We start from the raw sequence: 17,163 nt of genomic DNA, 5'->3' as shown, positions 1-17,163 counted from the left end.
CACTGTAACTACCAAGAACAGGAGGATTTTTCAAATTTCGGACTTGGATTAGTCAAGGAAAAATAGTAGTACGAACTATACAAATTATAGACTTGCAACTTGTCATGTCTTTCTGAAGCAGGTCTCTTGTGAGACAGTATAACGAATCTTTATCTGTGAGATGAGTCAATCCTAGTAATATTCACAATAAAAAATAAGAGTAATATTCTTAGCATAAAAAGTAATATTTTGTAATGGATAACCAAATCAGAGATCTATCTCACAAAATACGATCCGTGAGATCGTCTCATATGTATATTTTTTACGTCCTTTTGACATCGTTTTTGGTCAAACATTTAACTCATTGCACTATTTTAATAAGATACTGCTGTATTTGTCAGATATAATAAAAAATAATAATTACAATGAGGAAAGACGCTAAATAAGACAATGCACTTCAAAATTTATTATATCCATATTTCCAGTTTAATATGGATATGATAGGTTGTATCTTAATGGGGTTGTGCTTGTCGGATTGTCCTTTTCAAATCCTAATTTTATTATTTTAGTCATTTAACCAACTAATAGGAATTAGATTTTTCGTTTTGGATGGACTAATTACAAAATATTAATGGGCTTCCCCTTGAAAAATGTTTCGTTCAATCTGATTTATCGTTCTAAATTTAGATCTTGATGTCAGATATACTATAAGTTGACATCAGCAGTGACTACGAGTAAGAGCATATGAGATGAGTTTCAATTGAGTTTGTGGATTTTGTATAGATCAGACATATTAAGTGTATATGATAGAAACAAAAAAAAAAAAAGTGAGAAGGATATAGAGGGTAAAAAATTGCAAGACGATGGCATGCATGTGTATATAAATAGTGAAAATGAAATTCAGGGGACGTAAAACCTTTCTTGGATAATTTGCTCCATCTTTCTTCCCTTTCTATCTGATTTCTCATATCAAATGTCTCCAAATCGGTGTTTGAGTTGGTGAAATAATTAAATGTTTGGTTAATATTCAAGAGTTCGATTATTTTTACCAACATTTTATCGGACAAGCATATATAGTTCTGAAAACCAATTCTGTGATCACTTAACTAACTGTCGACCACAGATTTTCTTTACAGTGAAAAAAGTTGAAATAAATTTTTTTTTAAAATAGAGGGTTCGGTAATATGAAAAATAATATTGTATTCGAAAAAACTTTTAGAATCTTAGGTAAAAATAATAATCACAAAGACAGAGATTGCACGTGGAGGAAGCGAGGTCAGCTAAGGTCTTTCACGGCACGAGAAGTCTAGAAATCAAGTGAAGGAGCAAGCACATCTCGTTGTCGATCATTCTACTATTTTCAATTCAACATTATGGTTTCAGAAAAAAGCCCAAACTATCAAGAAAAAAATATTTTAAAACCGTTGGATTACGCTTGGACGGCGAGATTTGAAGTTATGAATTTCAAATTCATTTGATTGTTGGGATAAAATGATGTTCGATGGATTTCGAATTCATCTTTTCCTTAATTTATGTAGATACCATGATTATTACGATCGATTTGAAATGAGTCGATTTGAAATACACTCGAGATGGACATCATTACAAATCCTTATCGGAGTCCAGTTAACCCACAAATACGGGTATTTGTCCGGTTTATGTCTCCAAATTTTAATTTGGATGGATTTTTTCCTTTCAAATTGTTAAAGGTGAGTAAAATTTCGATTTAATTAAACAAATTTTTCAAACCGAATTAATTCAAGAATTCGGTTAAGTTAATTAGGAATTTCGGTTTTATTTAAAAAAAATATTGATTAAATATGTTCTGTTTCGGTTTTAAATTTTAAAAACAAGTTAAACCGAATTATGTTTTTATTATAAAATTTTAAAATTATTAGGGCTTAAATTACAAAATTTGTTTGGACATTGCCTTTAAATTTTGGTATAATCCAAATCTATAAGGAAAAAGCCCTACAAAAAATTTATAAATGATCGATACGTTGGTTATACTTGTTAGATAATTATAATATTCATATATTTTTTACATAAATATAGTATATATATAAACTCCATAAATGATTCAATACACTTTATTTTGATTTTTTACATTAAAGATGTACAAAACTATCCTTAATGTTACTTATTAAATTTGACAAAAACTTGTGTGAGACGGTCTCACGGGTCGTATTTTGTGAGACTGACCTCTTATTTGGATCATCCATGAAAATGTATTACTTTTTATTGTGAATATCGTTAGGGTTGATCCGTCTCACAGATAAAGATTCGTGAGACTGTCTCACAAGAGACATATTCTATTAATTTTATGATAAAATATGTACTTTTTAGAACATTATTTTTCATCAACCATATTTTTTGATACATTCATCAATTCAATCCTTTTTTTTTTTTGGGATAAAAATTCGTACAAAGTGGGTAAGTGGACCCGTTATATATTATTCATTTGAGGCATATAAAATTCAAAATTTCAAATCCTTGAAATGGATTATTGTAACAAAAAAAACAAAGAAAAGCTAAATAATTCGTAAAAATTCAATATTATACATTATAATATATACTAATCATGTAATATTATATTGAAATAAATGCTAATTACGTAATCTTATACCTTACAATAAATGTCATTTCAATCTTAGATATACATTTTTTTTAAATATGTCATATGAATAAAATAAAATAATTTTTTATTATATTTTAAGAATAAAGTTTTTTTTATGTGTGTGTACATAGATTTTATTTTTCTATAACTAAAAGATTTTAATCATATACATATATAATATCCAAGTAAAAAAAGAATTCCAAAATCCCACCATTTATTTATAACAATATCATTGGTTTAAAAATATTGTTCAGAAATTTTTTTTAAAAAAGAAATCAAATGAATTTTCAAATGGTAGTTTTATCTTTTTATATTGTAATAATTAAAAAACTGAAGCGCAATTACCAATATTTGGAACGTAAATATCATTATCCTTTTCTAATTACTGTATTTTATGTTCTTGGGATGCATCTTAATTATATTAAACTTGGTAGTATAATAACGTTAATTTCATGGGTCCAAGGTTATGAATCTAATTAGCTCTTCTTTGAACTTGAATCTTTTTGAGCAAACGAATTTGAATCTTTTAACAAGGGTGTGAAACTATCTTTTCACGCATAATATATAACTTTACTAAATCTATCGGCACAAAAATCTAATAAAATTGTCTGACAGATCAATTCTTTTAGACGAATCTTCAACTCGATCTCACTCATGAAAAAATATTTTTTTATGTCAAAAATATTACTTTTGATTGCATATACGGATCGGGTCGACATGTCTCATAGATATAATATAGATTCATGAAACTGTCTCCCAAAATAACCACTCTTACCGCAATTTTTCATAAAAAATGAAAAGTGTAACTGATAATACAAACAAAATTAGCTTATTTTGCACGATTTAATCGGATTACACTGTTAATTAATATATTATTAGTGCATACTTGGACGCATTTGTACATATCATTATTTCTTTTAAAAAAATTGAATTTAAATCATTTTTTTTGTGATATGCGTGATTTATATTATAAAATAAATGTAATATAAATGTGAAAGTTTACTTTATAAGAATTACAATTATAATTTTATTTTAGTGTAATTTGATTATTTATTCTATTTTATTAAAATCGAGGACACGATAGTAACCAATTAGAAAGAACACCAATTTTTTCTTCCAACTTTATCCTTGCATGATTCTAATAATACACTTTTGTTTTTTGTTTTTGTTTTTAAATTTAATACACACTTTTATTTTTATTTTTTTTATTTTAACAATTCAAATATCAATTTAGTCCCATTATAATTGGTCAAATTTCACTTTAGTTTATCAATAATGATAAAAAAAACTGTAGACATACGTATCGCGTGTGCAGAGTAACTAATATCAATAAAGAGACACGACTTGATAATTTGATACTACATATTATAGATATGATGGAAGTCGACTCCATTTCTCCTCAATTTGTAGAAGTGCAAATTAAATTTAATGAAATTATTGAATTATGGGAAAATTTCATTTTATTTTTACGGATATTATCTCAATGACACATTTAATAATGAAAATTTATCAATATTTGTAAGAAAAAAATAATAAAACTCAAATATATTAATAAATCTCAACCTTTATATATATTTTTAGTTGTCAGTATAACTGTATAAGTACCATTTCACTTACCAAATTATGACTTCACAAATTTGTTTGACCAATCGTCAAATTATCTGGATAGTCAAAATATGGTGAATAGGAAATATCTATGCATTTTCCATACATTACGAAAAAATTACCATTTAGACATGGATTTTAATAATAAATAAATCGATGATTAAAGAAATATTGCCAATTAACAATTAATAAAAACACACCTCGTGTTTTCTTCATGAAATTGAGGGGTTAGCAATCGATTAAAATCGGACCGAATTAATACATCGAACCGACCGATTTTTTCGAGAAATCGAGCTAACCGAATTTCCTTATCAAAACCGATTAAAAATCCATAATTTAGGTCAATAGCCGAAATTATATGTTTGTTTTATTTGATTTTTTTTGGAATTTCATAATAATCATCTCATCCATCATTTTTCTCACCATTTTGTTGATTCTTCAACTTTCCAATCACCTACAAATTTGGGTGTTAGTTTAAATCACAACACAAAAAAACAAAATTGAAAGTCAAATTCAGGCCTAAAAAAAATTACAATTTGTTAATATATAAATGTACCTATTTTTTTTTTTCAGTTAAACCGATATTTTTTCACACGTGTCGATAACCCATTTGGAAATTAAATTTTTTTGGGAATATGTTTGATTTCTGTAAAATATTTGAAATGAATATTTTTTTTATTATTGTGTTAAATTGATATTATCTATTTAAGATTTTGTCTTTTTAGAATATGAGAAGATTTGTTTTTAATATGATATTTATCTCTAAAATATTTTATTTCTGATGAAAATATTGTTTTCATATTTTCTAAAACTCTTTTTATGAAATTATCTTGAGGTCAAGGAATATATATAAATATGGGAAAGTTCGTGGGGGTGGAGATATTGAAGAGTTTTCGCAAAATAGAAAATACGAAAGTTCAACAACTATTTGCTCTGAGTTTTTTCTGTGATCGTGTGATCATTTTACCGTGTTGTTGATTGGTGTTGACGACACTCGAAGAACGACACTGCGTGAAGTGTTGGGTTAAGAGTAATTTCATTTGATTTTAAGCAATACTATTTTTGGTTTATGCATCTAGTATTTAATTTGAGTTTTTGATGCATTTTAATTTCTTGGAGTGTCAATGAATTTACTTTTGTTAATCTCATTAATATTGTTTTTCTATAACGATTTACATATTTTTCTAGTGAATTTTTGTCATTAGTCATTGCACAAGTATTTGTACTTGTGCATAATTTAATCTATCTTGTTCTAGTTATTGAAGTTTACGTGTGTGTTAAATAATTAATTTCTGCTGCTTGTTGTGTGTTGATGTTGACAATACTACAATACAAAACTAATTTATGATATACACGTCATAATTTGTTTCATATTTATTTATGATCAATAACATCCTTTCAATAATAAAAATTAAAAACCCAACTTAATTATATTTCATGAATAAATATGATCGTACAGAGAAGTGATAAATATTGCTCCCGCATTGTATTAAATTCATGACTCTATATGATAATTTCGCAATGATTTGGCACGATAATTTCGATGAAAATTTATTACTCAACTACACAACTCCCAACAAATGAGAGTGACGAGTTTTGGTTTGACAATATGAAACTAGATTTTTTTTTTCTAACATTTGTAAATGGATTGGGTATAACAAAATTTCGATTTTTTGTAATTTTAGTTTTTTTTTTAATTGTATTTGATACAACATACGTCAGCTCTACATCGACGGTGTATTCGTGTCACATTAGTGTCATGTCTTAAAAATAATTGAAACTGAAAAGAAAAATAACAAACTAAAACTGAAATTTGACGACATAAATAACCAAAATCTCAAATATCAAACCAGACGGAGGAAGGAAGCTGAATTAATTGGAGCATTCAAATGATTGTTTAAATTATAAATTTTTTAGACCAATTAATTATAGAAAACCAGTCTTCGAAAAATATTACTTTCGAATTAATTATTTATTATTAGATTAGATAATAAATATGATCCATCCAATTCTAAACGATGAATAAACATACATTAATAAAATTGATCAAATCTTGAAAATAACGAAATAAAAACGTACATGATTTGGTCATCTTTTTTTTTTCTTCTAGCATTTTCATTACATTATTATGTAAAGATCAAATGAAACCAGTTTAACTGTTGGCCAGCAAACAGTAAAAATATAGGTTTTGTTTTTAGTAGTTTAAGTAAAAAAATATGTAAAATTATAATGTAATTCTAGTTCCGTATATTTTGTTTTAATATCATTTTATTACTCTACGTTATCAAATTTATGTCGTGATGTGATCTGATATGTATATTATTTTTTTCAATTTTGATCATTTTTCTGAAGTGACTCGGATGCGACACCTAAAAGGCTAACACGTGGCTTCGACATTGTGCTAATGTTTGCCGTGTAATATCAATACTTGCGATGAAAAAAGACTAAAAAATGTCAAAAATTGAAATATAAAAGATAAAACAAAATCGTAAATAAACAAATATATATGTCCAAAATTACAATTGTCCATAATGTAAAATTAATAATAAACAGCAACCTCATAAGTAATAAAAAACAAATTTATCTAATTGTGCAATGCAGTCGCTTGTTGGTGAGTATGCACTTTTTTAACTGTTATTTCGCACACAAAAACTTATATGAGACTATTTCACATATCAATTTTATGAGATAGATATTCGACTATACGCAACTCATGAAACAATATTACTTTTTATATTAAAAATATTATTTTTAATTGTTGATATGAGTCGAGTCTACCTATCTTATATATATAAATATGTGATATCGTAAAAAAAGAACTATTATATTTCACACTGTCGACTGAACTATATGCTCGGTATTGAGCCTGACAGTTAAAACAACTAGATTTTGTATATTTCAAATTCCCAATTAATCAAGACACGTGTTTTAGGTATATACGTAATTGTTTACAAAGATGTTTCATTGTAATTTTTGATCTCCAAATTTTCCAAAAAAAAAAAAAAAATCATTATTTCAAATTATAGGCAAATTATTATATTATATACAAATTTTTGACCGAAAAGATGTTCGCATTATATATTTTTTAGGAGATTTTTTATGAGACGATCTCATATATATTTGCTCATATTTATAACAATAAATAATATTTTTGACATTAAAATTAATATTTTTTCATGGGTGACCTAAATAAGAAATCCGTCTCACAAAATTGACTCGTGATATCGTATCACAAAAGTTTTGTGTATATTTTTTTTATGTTGATTACTTATTCGAATTCATTCAAAGTTATTTTCCATTAAGGATAAATTGGATAAACATATGGATATGTTTATGTACCAATATAATTTTTTTGTTTTGTTATTTCCTTGTTATAATTTCAAACTAATTGCTATGAATTATTACTTTTGATAACATAATCAATGAAATAAATCGTTTTAAAATTTATTACAAGTTAGTTTAAATTTAAATAAGGTAAGCTATACAAATTATATATATCAATAAATAATTTAATCTTAAACTCAACTTTTAAAATGAGTTAAATCACTATTTTATTCAACTCATTATTTTATCTGATCTAAATAAATCAATAAATAAATATCGCAATGACAAAAATTTGTGTGAGACGGTCTCACGGGTCATATTATATGAGACGGATATCTTATTTGGGTCATCCATGAAAAAGAATTACTTTTATGCTAAAAGTGTTACTTTTTATTATGAATATCGATAGAGTTGACCCGTCTCACAGATAAAGATTCGTGAGACCGTCTCACAAGAGACCTACCTACATGCAATAATGCAAACATATCTTAAGTATTTTCTAAATAATCGACGAATAATTTTTTTTTAAAATATATTATTTTTATATCTCTCTTTTATAATAAAATACATGAAAACCACGTAGAAATAATTTAAATATAAAATAAATAAAAAGAATGATTTCTAAAGAAGATTCGACAAAATGTTAAATGACATAACTAGATCGGCACGTTCCTCACTAGGCGAAATCCCATCTCTAACCTCTATCTTCGCCCATGAAATTACCAAAGCACCCCTTCCGGTTAACATTAACCAGTGCCAACCGGACATTCCCTTACCCGGTCACTGTCCTCATCACCCCCGTCGCCTATAAATACCCGTCGAGACCTTTCTGCTGAGCGCAAGTTCTCACCTCTCTCTCTCTTACCCTTTTTCCCCTCTAAGCTGTCTCTATCGATCCGCCTATAGATACAGAATAATACCAAATCGCAATTAATTTTTATAATTTCTATTTTGTTTTTGCCTTAAAACTGTTTCTCTCTCCAGATTCATTCGGTATCCCTTTTGAGGTAAAACTCTCTCCTATTCTCATGGCGGAAATTTTTATTTAATTAATTGGTTTGGATTGGAAGGAGCGTTAATTGGTAACAGTTTACTGTGGAATTAGATCGAATGAAAATCCGTTGTGTGATGCATTTGACTATTGAGATTGGCTGATCTTTTGCTGGGACTTGTTTCGATCCGACCCGGATTTCTGGATTATACGTCTAATGTTGTGTTCTATTGACTGATTTGGAATAAATTATTTATTAACGCTATTGCCGATTAAGACGTGTATCGAATTATTGTAACCCGAGGGTGTTTTCCTTCGAGTTACGGTATTTGGGGGGACGACGGTTATTTTAGAAGTTGGTGGATTATGGTTTGTGTTGTTTTGTGATTTAATCTGATTATGGGGCGGGGGGATTAGGGTTTGCCAGGGATTAAAAGTTTTGATTTTAGAGTAAAGGTGAAATAACTGATTAGCTTTCTATTTTTCGTTGCTCTCATGCTCTGTTACTATGCGAATTGCCTTGTCCAAAGAAAGAAATGGGTTTGCGACCCCGAGTGAGCTAATTGTCTGTGGCTGGGTTGTTGAGTGGGGGTGCAGTTGTCACTTCTGATTACGCAATTTAGGTATTCGGATTCACTTGTGTTGCTGTCTGGTGTGTCGGTTTGGCATATCACTTTCCGATAGATGCCTCGATGGAATCTGATTTTTCCCCTTCTGAATGATTATATTCATGACAGATGGCAATATCAATTTCTGGAACTTAAATCAAAATCTTAAACATCAAAAGAATATAAGTAGCAATTAAAATTTTATCTTCCTGAAATTACTAAATTTTTTTGATACATGAAATTGTTAGAGTTATTGAGTAGTAACTAATAGAGTCCTTTTTTATTAGCGTGATGGCCAAGGACAGCTACTCGTTTTTCATGGAGACAGAGCCTTATCCATGTTTTTTCCTCTAATGGTTTAATAGATTTGCAATATTTTGAGAAGACATACTGGAGCTAATTTGAATATTTATTTATGTCGATTGACCATTCTATTAATCAATTACCAAGGCTCTAAAGTTAATATGTTTATGTTTCTTTTGTACGGTGTTAACACTTGTTCTATTTTATGGGCAGAACCTTCATTTTATGATTGTTTGTGTTTTGAAGAACAATCATACTTTATATCTTCCGACGCTGTTTGGCAGTTGATACCCCTTGAGGGATAGTATGTAATAATATGATTATATTTTTGGTTCTTATATGTGTTTCCCAATTTCAATGCAGAATTTTCCTGTAGTTCTAGTTTCAACCTAGCTGGGATCGGAAGATTTATGCCGATTGTCTCTGTGATTGGCATGTTATATCCATTTTCTTCTAAAACTTATCACGTAATAATTAGCGCCAGAATTGGTGGACATATCTATTTGCTTGTGTGCTCCTGATGTGAAATGGGCTCCAAAGGAAGACTTTTATTTGATCTTAATGAACCCCCTACCGATGATGAGGACGGGAATAATGATTCTGTTTTCTTCTTCCAGCCTCAAAGGGCTATTCCTTCTTCAAGTACTGCTACATCTGACTTGTTTTCTGTCTCAGCTACTTCCCAAGGGATAGTAAATAACCATGCCTTCTCCCATGCATCTTCTGTATCTGGTTTTCAACCTTTTGTCCGGCATCAGATTGTGAAAGGCAGCAATCACTCTGTTGAAGAAAGGAGGTCTGAGAACACAACCTACAATTTTGCACCGTTGCCTGAACCAAGTAATGGACAGGATGTGAATGCTGTTCTAAACATGCAATCAGGTTCTGCAGAAGCACAAGCTGAAAAGGAAGAGGGGGAATGGTCCGATGCAGAGGGTGCTGTTGGTACTGACATAAATTTTTTTACCCCTGAGGAATCAAGTATTGGTAGTTGTAAACATTTTCAGGAGAAAGGCATGTCTGAGATAAATGGAAGTAAAGAACTGGTGGGTGAGGGAAACATGTCTCTTAATTCTCATGATGCTAAGAATGAAAATATCATTTCTTCAGTTGGATTGGATCATGAAACAAATAACAAAAGAAGCAATGTAAGTATGGATGCTCAGGAAGGTTCTGCTCTAGAGGCAAAACAAAGAGAAATTAAAGGAGTTGAGGCAAATCATGCCTTGAGGTTTGCAAATAATCATGGAAAGCGTCCTAAGCTTGATCAACAAAAGGAAGCGATGCTAGGAAAGAAGCGCAGCAGACAAACCGTGTTCCTCAATCTGGAAGATGTTAAGCAAGTTGGTGCTTTAAAAACTCCAACTCCTAGAAGGCATATTCCTGCACCAACAATAACTCAGACAATAAAAGAAGGTCGTGCCACAATGCCCTCTTCTGAACAGGAGGATAAACAATTTCAGCCTATAAACAGGGACACAAAACAGTTTGATATATCAAATGATGGAGGAAACAGTCTGATTGAGTCAAATGACTTAAAAAATGAAGCTAACGGAGAAAATAATCTTGTGCCTTTAGGACTATCTAGGAGCTCGAATAGTTCAACAGATCTTATCTCCGAGGGACAAACAGCTTCAATTTCAAGACATGGTTCATGGAAGTCGTCCACTGATACAAGGATTGGTAAAAGTTCATTAATCCCTGGCAGGAAGCCATCTATAAGCGGGCAGAGTTTTACTGGATCTAAACTGGCAGCTAAAAAATTACCCTCCAAGAAGGTACCTGTTTTAAACACCCAGTACCAAGATACTTCAGTGGAACGCCTTTTACGTGAGGTGACAAATGAGAAGTTTTGGCATCATCCAGGTACCAAAGCATCATTCAGGTGTTAATTTACATGTTAATTTATTCTTCATGACACCTGCCTTTAAAATTAGAACAATTCAGGTATTTGTGGTCGCGTGGTTCATTCGTGAATAATCAGTACTGAACCCCACGGACAGGCACTATTATGGATACCTAAGATATTGGTCACTTAATTTGTTGGGGATAATATGGGTCAAAAGTCAGTGTTAATTTTTATAAAGAGAATCTGACTGAGTATTTCTTTTTGGGACATAGAATCCTTCATAGAATATAAAGCATTCTGGTTTATTAAAGCTTCCCAAAATGCTTTTTGGATCCAGAAATTTCACGAACACTAATCACTTGATTGTGAATTCTTTCCTTGTACTTGTCGTCACTATGTCTTTGACATATACTGGAGTTAAAATATTCTATCTCCAAAATTTTTGAACCAGATACAATAGTTTAAAGGTAACGAAGGCCCACCAATCAAAATAGGTGATAGTCTCTTATCTTGTTACATGAATGGCTACACATAAGTGATGAAGTTTGTTTCGGTTTATAGTGTTATGAACCAAATTTTGGTATTGTAGTTTGCTCATGGCTATGTGTTTCTTTGAAACAGAAGATGAGGAGCTTCAAAGTGTTCCTGGTTGTTTTGAATCTGTTGAGGAATATATCAGAGTTCTTGAACCTTTGCTCTTTGAAGAATGTCGGGCACAACTTTACAGTACATGGGAGGAGTCATCAGAAGCAGCAGGAAATCATGTTAGGGTCCTCGTGAAAAGCATTGAAAGAAGAGAAAGGGGTATTGATCTGTTTGTTCTTATTTCTGTCCCACTAATTAGTATTTCAGTCATCAATCAGAATGCAGAAGTTTCGCATTCCAGTTGCTCTGATGTGTTGGTTCTTGATCCTAATGGATATCCTATTTAAGTTACAGCAGTGAGCAGTCAGCACTCAGCAGTCTGCTGTTAGCTAGCTGCTACTCTTTTGGCATCCAGAAAATGGTGATACTAGGTTGCTGATTTTCCTTTTCTTGTTGTCTGCTCGGGTTTCTTGTTTTCTAAAAGTGGGGTTCTTCACATTTTACTCCAATTGTTCTCCTTTTCATCGGGCCATACTTGTTTTGACAAAAGTGATACATATTTTTTTTCAATTTTATCTAGTTTCATGCTCAATTTCCCATTAAATATCCGTACAGCACATATCCCTGATAACATCATTATCGTAATATTTTCAATTTTCTTTATACTTTTTCGCAGGGTGGTTTGATGTGATACTGCATCCGCCGCATGAACACAAATGGGCGTTCAAGGAAGGGGATGTTGCAGTTCTTTCCACCCCTAAACCTGCATCTGGTTTGTGTATGAAGCTATATTTTCTCTTTTAGATCTTATACTCTGTTTATCAACTGGAAAACTTCTTTTTTTCAATCTCTGTCTTCTGAAATGCAGTCAATCATAAGAGGAACAGCTCATCAGTACTTGAAGATGAGACAGTTACTGGGCGTGTCTGTGGTACTGTTAGACGACATATGCCAATTGATACCCGTGAGCATACCGGGGCAATCCTTTATTTTTATATTGGGGACTCGTTTGATTCCACTGGGTGAGTCAGTTTTTCAATTGTCGCTTTGAAGTTTGGCTCAATTCATTTTGTTGCCATTTGTTTCTTGGTTTGTGATGGTCTACTGGATTTGCAAATGATGAATGTGATCCACCATTTATTGAATATTCAACCAAGCACATCACAAGTGCATTCTTAGTTATGAAAAATGCATAAGGTGTTTATTCTAGGCTCCAGGTGCAATGAGGCTCAACCGTTGCTCCAAGAGACATTTCAAGACTCAACCCTTTAATGAGTCGCACCCCATAAACATAAACCTCTCGGCGCCTTGTTTTAAAAGCATCTCAAATGAAGGATTATGCACTTTTAAGTACAATCCATGCAATGATAATTTATATATTCTGTTTTATAAAGAATGTTTGATTCATTGTTATTCAATGACTTGTAAATTGCACATTATATTTCACATGCAATAATTTTCTTCATACATCTAAATTAACAATAATATTACTTTGTGCCCTTCACGTCAATGAGCGCACCTCGGTAAGCCTTGAGCCCAAGCTTTTGAGTGTATGTTCTCTCCTATCTAAGCTCTGGTGCTCTTGATATCAATGAGTGCAATACACCTGTGTTATGATTGGTCACTTGAAGTGTGAACATATCAAAGACAATTGTTAATCACTGGCCTCTTGAGTAGCTTTGATCTGATCGGACCTTATAGGGGATGGTATTCCTGCGTCTTGCAGTTTCTTTTCATGAACTGATTATTAATTTTAACATTAATGATTAATATAGCAAAAATGATGATCATATTCTGGGGAAGCTCCAACCAGGGGGTGTCTGGTACCTGACTGTGCTTGGTTCTCTTGCAACCACTCAGAGAGAATATGTTGCACTGCATGCATTTCGCCGTCTTAATCTGCAGGTTTTTATCCATTCCCTTCAAGTGCTTATTATTCGGGTTTGCGGTAATGTTTCAATATTGATAGCTCAAGTAAAGTATTTTTTCAGATGCAAAATGCGATTCTTCAGCCTAGTCCTGACCAGTTTCCGAAGTATGAAGAGCAACCACCTGCCATGCCTGAATGCTTTACTCCGAATTTTGTAGATTACCTACGCAAAAACTTTAATGGACCCCAGTTAGCGGCAATTCAGTGGGCTGCGATGCATACAGCTGCTGGTACATCCAATGGTACGGCAAAGAGGCAGGATCCATGGCCTTTTACTTTAGTCCAGGGACCTCCTGGGACTGGTAAGACTCATACAGTCTGGGGCATGCTTAATGTGATCCATCTTGTTCAGTATCAGCATTACTATGCTGCATTGTTAAAGAAACTGTCACCTGAAAGCTATAAGCAAATCAATGAGAACAGCTCGGATAGTGTTGCTGTTGGATCCATTGATGAAGTTCTTCAAAGCATGGATCAGAATCTGTTTCGAATTCTTCCAAAACTATGCCCGAAACCTAGGATGCTTGTGTGTGCTCCTTCAAATGCTGCAACTGATGAACTGCTTTCGCGTGTTCTTGATCGTGGTTTTATTGACGGTGAAATGAAAATCTATCGTCCTGATGTGGCTCGAGTTGGGGTGGATTCCCAGACTAGGGCTGCCCAGGCAGTTTCTGTAGAGCGCAGAACTGAACAACTATTGCTGAAGAGCCGTGATGAAGTTTATGGATGGATGCACAATTTGAGGGTTCGTGAAACTCAGTTATCTCAGCAGATAGCCTGCCTCCAAAGGGAACTTAATGCTGCTGCAGTCACCGGTCGCGCACAAGGATCTGTTGGTGTTGACCCTGATGTTCTTGTGGCCCGAGACCAAAATCGAGACACTTTACTTCAAAACCTTGCTGCAGTAGTAGAGAACAGAGACAAAATATTGGTCGAGATGTCTCGGCTGGTCATTTTGGAAGGAAGGTTTCGTCCTGGTCACAACTTTAACTTGGAGGAAGCTCGTGCTAATCTGGAGGCAAGTTTTGCGAATGAGGCAGAGATCGTTTTTACTACTGTTTCAAGCAGTGGACGCAAGTTATTCTCTCGTCTTAGTCATGGCTTTGACATGGTTGTGATTGATGAAGCAGCACAGGCTGGTGAAGTAGCAGTTCTACCTCCGCTATCTCTTGGTGCAGCTCGCTGCGTGCTTGTGGGGGATCCTCAACAGCTTCCCGCTACTGTCATCAGTAAGGCTGCCGGAACATTGTTATACAGTAGGAGCCTGTTTGAGAGGTTCCAGCTAGCTGGGTGCCCAACAATGTTGCTATCTGTGCAGTATAGGATGCATCAGCAAATTAGGGATTTTCCTTCTAGGTATTTCTATCAAGGGCGTCTTACAGACAGTGATAGTGTTGTAAATCTTCCAGAGGAGTTGTATCACAAGGATATTTTATTGAGGCCTTTTGTCTTTTATGATATCTCTCATGGCCGTGAATCTCATCGTGGGGGTTCTGTGTCGTATCAGAATTCACAAGAAGCACGGTTCTGCGTTTGTCTGTATGAGCACCTTCAGAAAACTCTAAAAACCTCAGGGGTTGGTAAAGTATCTGTTGGCATAATCACTCCGTACAAGCTGCAGTTAAAATGTCTTCAACGGGAGTTCAAGGATATAATGAATTCAGAGGAAGGAAAAGACATTTATATCAATACAGTGGATGCTTTCCAAGGCCAAGAACGTGACGTCATTATAATTTCTTGTGTTCGAGCATCCAGTCATGGTGTTGGGTTTGTTGCAGATATTCGTAGAATGAATGTTGCTCTTACTCGAGCAAGAAGAGCTCTTTGGGTATGATTTTAACTCACATTTTTACTGGCCTACAGACACAAATTAACTGTTTTGAAGCGAAATTGTTTATTATTTATCTTGTAATTATGACAGGTAATGGGAAATGCTAATGCACTGTTGCAGTCTGAAGATTGGGCTGCATTGATAGCTGATGCCAGAAAAAGAAATTGTTACTTAGATATGGATTCTTTGCCTAAAGATTTCTTTCCAACCGACTCGGGTACTTACGGCTCATTCCCTTCCAAGATACCTAGTGCTAGAGGCTTGAGGTCCTGACAGAGGTATAGATCACATTATCCGCACCTGAAGTCAACTTCTGGCACGCCATCAGAAGATGATGAGAAGTCAAATACTTCTTCAATTACCAGGAATGGGGGTTATCATCGGCTCTTGAAGCCAGGAGTTGAGAATCCGTTGAATGATTTCGATTAATCCAGTGATAGAACTCAAGATGCTTGGCAACAAGGATTACGAAAGAAGCAAAATACTGCTGGTGTCTTGGGAAGGCGAGACTTGTAGCAACTGGCATGATGCAATGCTCCGTTTGGATTGCAGGGCTCTGATATTACCATGGAAGCTCTTACAATATGCTCCTCGTTTTCAAGGACTCTCAAAAAGCATCATTCTTGACTTCACGACTTGATGTTCAACTGGTGACAAGAAGGTGTCCCGTCGAGTTCAACAACACCAGGAATGGAAGCCACTTTGAATAATGGATTCAATTCTTCCCCAACAATTCCATCGTGGTAAGACGGTGATAGACTCCAAATGCCTCAAGATGTTGCCTTTCTTGGGCCAGTTGTGCCATATCGTCATTGGAGATAGTGGTAAGGTTTATTTTTTACTCTCGTACTACAAGTTCTAGGTTTCTAGTCAACTTTGCAAGAATCTCTATAGGTTCATAAGTTGGAGTCTCAACTACGCCATGATTCTTAACTAAAAATCAGTTTCTTGAGGTGGGTTGCAGCTTGGAAAGTCGATTTTCCTTGTCCAATGATTTTCGGCACTCTGTATTGCTTTCCACGACGATTTGAAGAAAAGTGCACATTCTCTCCTGGGGCAATACATTCCCATGGTAACCAACTGGTGGAACGGGTAATCGAGATGTGGAACTTTGTGATCCTTCTGTGTAAAATATCCCCCGAAGCAGGAGGAAGAATAGCTGTTACTCATTTAACGAGGAAAGAAGGTCGATATCTCGGAGGTTGATAGTTATGTTTGTTAGAGTAAATGCCCTGCAAGCCAACAGTTGGCTAGGGAATTTATTGATTCAAGTGTAATAAACAATCTTTATTTTAATATAATTTAACTTTTTATGATCTTGTTTTACTTTATCTGTATACTCATGCAATTAGCATAGATAAAGTCCTTGATTATACTTTAATATAAATGAATCGTAATTCGATGTTGAAACTCATTTGTAAACACTGTATAATCTATATTCGTTCTTAGTAGATTCAGCCGCCTAAAATATGGATAAAGGTCGCTTGAGCTTGAAACTAGCATCTGTGATGTTGTGTACTGCGTTTCTTGGTAAGGGCATA

General features: G+C 33.2%; 1 protein-coding gene across 2 annotated transcripts; it reads left to right on the top strand.

Annotated features, from left to right (window-relative positions):
* The first annotated feature begins 8,376 nt into the window (after positions 1-8,376).
* On the top strand, positions 8,377-16,865 carry LOC142551427 (putative helicase MAGATAMA 3). 2 transcript variants are annotated; one of them, XR_012821575.1, is made up of 9 exons: positions 8,377-8,532; positions 9,791-11,293; positions 11,898-12,080; positions 12,538-12,639; positions 12,730-12,883; positions 13,637-13,766; positions 13,853-15,619; positions 15,713-16,055; positions 16,197-16,865. XR_012821575.1 is itself a non-coding variant. In XM_075660662.1 (8 exons), the coding sequence occupies exons 2-8, from the start codon at positions 9,955-9,957 to the stop codon at positions 15,893-15,895; spliced, it is 3,858 nt and encodes a 1,285-aa protein (XP_075516777.1). In that variant the 5' UTR covers positions 8,377-8,532; positions 9,791-9,954; the 3' UTR covers positions 15,896-16,863. The 2 variants fall into 2 exon arrangements, 1 of the variants encoding a protein (XP_075516777.1); XM_075660662.1 differs by having other exon boundaries at positions 15,713-16,863.
* Positions 16,866-17,163: the final 298 nt, after the last annotated feature.

The sequence above is a fragment of the Primulina tabacum genome, chromosome 7 (genome assembly GCF_025594145.1).
Source record: "Primulina tabacum isolate GXHZ01 chromosome 7, ASM2559414v2, whole genome shotgun sequence".
Taxonomy (NCBI): domain Eukaryota; kingdom Viridiplantae; phylum Streptophyta; class Magnoliopsida; order Lamiales; family Gesneriaceae; genus Primulina; species Primulina tabacum.
Note: the sequence above shows the minus strand (reverse complement) of the source record. Positions and strands in the feature narration are given on the sequence as shown.